The 6,084-nt window shown below is 38.4% G+C and overlaps 1 protein-coding gene across 1 annotated transcript; it reads right to left on the reverse strand.

Annotated features, from left to right (window-relative positions):
• Nucleotides 1–1,077: 1,077 nt before the first annotated feature.
• On the reverse strand, nt 1,078–5,445 carry LOC143537506 (formin-like protein 2). The gene is made up of 4 exons (XM_077031262.1): nt 3,801–5,445; nt 3,022–3,233; nt 2,700–2,944; nt 1,078–2,095 (listed from the first exon to the last, which is right to left on the reverse strand). The coding sequence occupies exons 1-4, from the start codon at nt 5,246–5,248 to the stop codon at nt 1,346–1,348; spliced, it is 2,655 nt and encodes an 884-aa protein (XP_076887377.1). The 5' UTR covers nt 5,249–5,445; the 3' UTR covers nt 1,078–1,345.
• Nucleotides 5,446–6,084: the final 639 nt, after the last annotated feature.

The following is a 6,084-nucleotide window of genomic DNA, read 5'->3' on the forward strand; positions in this document are numbered from 1 at the left end:
TAATGTATGACTTTTTATTGTGTTTTGAGTTCCTTTGGTTTGAAGCAAGTAATCCTATATGTATAATTATGTTACACGTATATTTTTAACCTTCTTGTCCTTGAATTCTTACTAGTTTACCACCTCCTATTTATGTCAGTTTTCAAGAACAATGGTCCTGTGTTTCAACTAGTTATTACAACTAAAATACAAAGAGAGAAAAATATGTATTATCTGTATCTTTTAGTGAATACATAGCAGTTATTTGAGTTACTAAATCAATCGTATTCACAAGTGAACTTAAATGAGTTGACATGGAACACGACATGACTTTAAGTCTATCCAAGAGATCGGTTTATGATCGCGTCAATTACGTGATTCAAGACAAAATTCTTTTCAATTGACGACTTACCATATTCCACACCCCTGTGAAACGCAGGGCCACCTTGATCTTCTTTAGTAGTCACCAGTGGATCACCCAATTTCGAACATAACAAAGGGAGGCATCCAATTCCCGAACTCTCAGCCCTACACGCTCATTCGATGAATAATAGATTATCTAGGTTGATAAGCGGCTACACCCTTGACCTTGCCGCCCATATGTCAAATTGGGGGCTCAACCTTTGTTTTACCCTTATTATAGCCATACGCAACGTTCTTCCAAATTCAAACAACACTGGCCGAATAACATCACCCAACGATCAAAACCAGACCAACCCAAAACCACGTGTCTTCGATCTGGCCCCGTGCATGCGAGAGCCATGTGAACGTGGCACCAAACTACTCGTGGAGTCCAGATTCGAAGCCAAAAATATCGTCCCTGGCACTAAAATACTCGTGGAAACCATACTGAAGCCAAAAGAGTCATCCCAACTAATTAAGTTTTATTCTTTTAATGTATATTGAGGGGGGGGGGGGGGTGGACATGACCCACGGCTAGTTTAGTGTCATGCATCAGTTTTTAATTTGATTGGTGTCTGCAAATACTCGGTCTTGCTATAAATCTAGGCGTGACAAGTACTTTGAAGGAAGAGAGGGGGGGGGGGGGCATTTGTGCGATTTTGTTAAACGGACAAAGTTTGAATCTCTTTACTCGCAAGGGCATGCCCGAAATTTTCCCCATTTGGAAATTGATATCAAAACTTCATTCATAAACCAATTAACCAAACAATTTTCAAGCAATAATAGTGTTCCCAGAGTGGAAAACAAATTAACAGTGATCCAACCTTAATTAATAGTGATTTCTTCATGATTGACAAACTTAATTAATAGTGATCCAACCTTTTTACAGGGACTTCATTTTCTTGTTCTTCCCACCCATTCAAAATCTACCCAAAATCATCTAAACATTTATCTTTAGAAATACCTACAAAGAACACGAGCTTTCATCGTCCGAAGAACTATACTGTCCCCTTCCATGAAACCCATCAAAAACCGGAGTCGGGTTTACTGGAACCGGAAACTTATGAACCGAATTAACCATCATCCGGTCACTTAACATCCCTACTTCTTTGCACACAATATCAAGAACCGTCAAGAAATCCCTCACAACCATAAATATCCTTAACGGATGAGCTTCTTCTTTAGCAGAGTTCCCATGAAAATATTCAGTTATTTCCTTAACCAAACAAAGTGTTTCACTTTCTTGAACTTGAATCTTCATCACCTCATGTTGCGCAACGTTCAAGAATCTGCTCATTGAATCAGAAAACTTTGTGCTTTCCATCAGTTTAACAACATCGATAGTATTAGAAATCCCGTTCAATAGTCTCACAACATCCGCTTTAAGAGCCTCGGAATCCATGGCTGCAGCTTTCTTAACATTTGAAAGGTCAGAACACAAGTTTGAGATAGTTTGAAGACCGTTTGCGGGTTGGTTAGTGGTGGGGTTGGTGGGCCGAGCACCTTCAGTTCTAATAATTTCTTGTACCACAAAATGTAAAAGGGTTGTTTTGCCATCGGCGCCCTTGACATCGATGAGTTTGAGGAGGGTGTCGAGCTTGAATGCCTCTGCGTCGCCACGGTTTGTACCGATGTTCATACGGTTTCCAGTTTTGAGAACGGCTTCCAGAAGTTTTAAGAACATTCTGTTGCTTCTAAGTTCCTCACAAGCAGCCTGATTTACATTCAGCGGTTAAACGGTTAGGTACCTTCAATAATGAAGTATGATCGTGTAACATAAGGTACTTTGTGTACTGTTCAGCGGGAAGTTTGTTTATGTTAAAGACAAATTGTTTGTTTAATTAAACAAACGAACATGAACACATGTCATTTGTTCATTTACAATCTGGAACTTTCGTTTATGTTCATACATTAAGTTTTGTTATGACATTATGTTTGTTTACATATTCATACAAACAATTTATTCTAGCCCGTTCTAAAACCATTGCCCCGAAAGGCGAAAGGCCACCAATCCATTTTGTTGTCTACATGTAATTGGTGATTGTTAATCACAAACAACACAGTCATTTGACTCGTTTTCTTAAAGAACAAAAATGAACAAGAAAATCCATTCATTGAAATGCCCGTGCTCGTTAACAACAAACGTTGTTAATGTTAAACTAATGAACACAAACAAGGCCCACTAGTGTTCCACTCGTTTGTTCAGTTAAAGTTAAAAGAACATACACATACAAGTCCAGTTTGTGTTCATTCAGTTCGTGTTCGTTTACAGAACTACTTGAAGTATGATGAGAATAAGCTAGAGCAATGGTATTTACCTTAAGAGTTTGAAACGATCCTTTAAGATACTCAACTTCGGAATCAAAATTCGAAACATAAAGCATAGCGCCAATTCTTTTAAACGCAAAAGGCACATCAAGCACGGCTTTCAGGAACATCTCAGCTGGACCAAGCTTATAAGGTGAGTCATCACGATAATCTTTTAGTTTACGCTCTTCTTCTTTCGTTGGAACCATTTTGAATAAACTTTCAAGAAGCTCAATTCTAAGCGCACTTACGTTACCTATTGACAAACATAGTTAAACACGAACATAATCATCAATTACAGCATTTTGACAAACATTAGAAAATATTATTTACCTTCTAAAAGGGCATCACAAACTTCTTCGGTTGTCACATTAAGTGCCCTTAACGCGATTGAGATGTTTTGTGACTTCTTTGGATCAAGCACTTGGTTTACTTGGTCATTTAGTGAAGGAAGAATCGGTCGCTTTACCGGCGATTTTTCATTTAAATTACTTGGGTTAGGTGGTTTGACAATGAATAATGTCTCAATCATCTCTTCATTTAATCTGTAATAAACACTAAAAATATTAGAAAAAACCCAAATCATATATTATAAGTAAATTTACACTAAAACACACACACTATACCACATATAGTGAAGAGTGTATTGTTTATCTAGGCGTGTGCAAGAAACCGAAAACGAACCGAAACAAAAACCAACAGTTGGGTTTTATGTTTTTGTAAGAACCGAACTCACGTTTTGGTTTTGCATGTAATAAAAACTGGAAAAAACCGAATCGAATTCTGATTTTTTGTGTTTTTATATTTTATATTAATTATTTTAAGAATTTAATAAATATGTAACTAAAATATTTCTTATCAAACTTATAATAAATGTATAATAGTCTATTGTTTTACAATTAACAAAATTATTTATATTACACATAAATTCATTATTTTTTGATAACTGTTTTTAGGCATAGAATTTTCAAGCTCTGATAGCAAAAGCCGATAAAACTGAACCAAAACCAAAACGAAAACTGAAAAACCAAAACCGAACTGTTTCAACAACACAAAAACCAAAGTTTTGGTTTTTGGTTCCGTTATAGCCGAAACCTAGTTTGATTTCTTACTTGAATGAGCTGGATTTGAGATGGTCCCACACCATTTCACGATCAGAGCTTGCTCTCACTTTATCCCAATGAAGTGGTTTTAATTTTGGCTTTAATGTTTTCTCATTCATTTCAAGATTTTCTTGATTTACCGGCAAAACAGTTCTTGAAGGTTTGATTAAAACCGGTGGATTTAACCGAGCATCCGGCGGTGTGATATCCGGGTGGTTCGTTGGCGGCGGAGGCGGTGGTATTTTAAACGGAGCAAAGTTTTGATCATTTGACGAATTCGACAGTCTAGGCGATGACTCTAGACTATCTTTACTCAACCCAACTTCCGGAGAAGGGATTGTGTAAAGATGTATCGGTGGCGGAGGCGGTGGTGGAGCTGGTCGAGTCGGCGGAGGAGCGGTGTGAACCGCTACCAGATCCGGCGACTTCATCCTCGAGTTACGAGGACTCAAACTAACCGGCGGGGAAATACTTAACGAAATAGACCTCGCCGGAGAGCCTGAACTCGAAGACGAGTAGAACGACGACGAACCAGACCCCACACTCCTTCTCGAGTCATGGGGTCCGACCTCCGCCGTCGTTCTACCACCAGCTGAAGCTTCCGGGGAATACAGAGCGTCAAACGCTTCATCCCCTGAAGCTTCATTGGTTTCCAAACTACGTGTTTGGAAACCAGGTTGGCTACGCCCAATGTTGCCGCTTAATGGCGGTAGTGGGCGTAGCTCTGGGGAGCCAACTTTCTCCAAAGTTGGCTCCCTATCACCATTAATATTATTATTATTATTTCCATGTGTGTTTGTAGCATCCACTCCTCCACCGCCATGGGAGTTTACAAGCGTCCCGAGGTAAAGAAACTCGGAGCTCGTTTGCGACGGGCGGTTAAGCTTTGGAATACGGTTGTAACTATTGCTCCCATTGTTATTAACAGCGGAACTAAACACGCCATCATTGGGAAGCTTTTCGTCGCTAAAAGACTGAGATTCGTCGCTATTGTTTTTCCGCTTTTTAATTTTTAGAGCTAAAACAATGGAAAGAATAATAATAGCGACCACTGAGAGAGCAATGGCGATGGGTACGAGTTTTGACGACGGTTTGGGTTTTGGTGATGTGGGTAGGCTGAGACTTGAAATGTTGGCCGGAAAAGAGGCGGTGGTGGTGGTGGTCGGAGGTAGTGGTGGTGATGGGAATGTTTGGAAGAACGGGTGGTCGGCCGGTGGGGATGTGGTGGGCCCTGGGGTGGATAAAAATGGGACATTTAGCGACGGTGGTGACAATGGTGGTAGTGTGGTCGGAGGTTGTGTTGGAGGGAGTGTTGGGTTGACTTGTGGGAAGAATGGTTGGTGGAGCATACGACGGTGGTGGTTGACGGTGGCGACGACGGTGGTGGTGGTGCATGTTAGCACAAGAAAGAGTAAAAAAATGTGCATATTCACGAGTGGTGTCACAAGAGGGACCATGAAAGAGTGATATCATGATATTAATTCCAAAAAAGTTTAAAAATTTATTTAAAAGATTTTACAGTTGTGAAATTACAAAATTACCCAAAGATTTTTACACAGATTGCATTGAAAGTGATGTGAGTGTTCTGACCCCTTGGGAGTGTTTCCAGCTAAGAATCTTGAAAAGAGATTCCAGAATAAGTGTTGATACATCATGATTTTTGTTGGTTTGTTGAGTTGTATTATGTGCATGTGATGTTGTAACTTTGTTGTTTATAGGTTATTTTGGGTGGGAAAAGTATATTTGGATTTTTGGTCGTGTATGGCACTTTTATCAACGGCAACTTGGATACCAATACGTAAAGTGTGTCTACATGTAACATTGTATATCCAGTTTACTTCATTGTGTGTTAATTTTTTTTTTGGAATGGACAAAATATTTGTACACTATGTGTTTGAATATCTGATTTTCTATTTTACATCCTAATTATTCATTGTGTTTGCTAAGTGACTTCTAGTAAATTATTTTACATTTTTGTAAAAACTTTATCATATCTGGCTTTAACATGCATGAAAAAGATTGAAGAAATTAATAATCATCTTTTGTGTCAAAATTACACATTTTGCTATTAGATGCCGTTAGAATTTTGTATATGATTTTACTTGTACATCAGTTTTTTTTATAGAATCATGTAAGTATTATTCGTTTAGAAAGTCGTTTGTCTTTATTTTTATACTATAGAACGAAAAGATTTAGAGTTTATGTGAGTTAAATAAATACGAGAATACACGACTAAACATTCATTTATCACGTTACTGTGTACCTATAATTATTCTTTTATATAAATTAGCAA

Source organism: Bidens hawaiensis, unplaced genomic scaffold, assembly GCF_021521415.1.
Source record: "Bidens hawaiensis isolate Kalapana, Puna unplaced genomic scaffold, B.hawaiensis_p1.1 tig00011192_1, whole genome shotgun sequence".
Taxonomy (NCBI): domain Eukaryota; kingdom Viridiplantae; phylum Streptophyta; class Magnoliopsida; order Asterales; family Asteraceae; genus Bidens; species Bidens hawaiensis.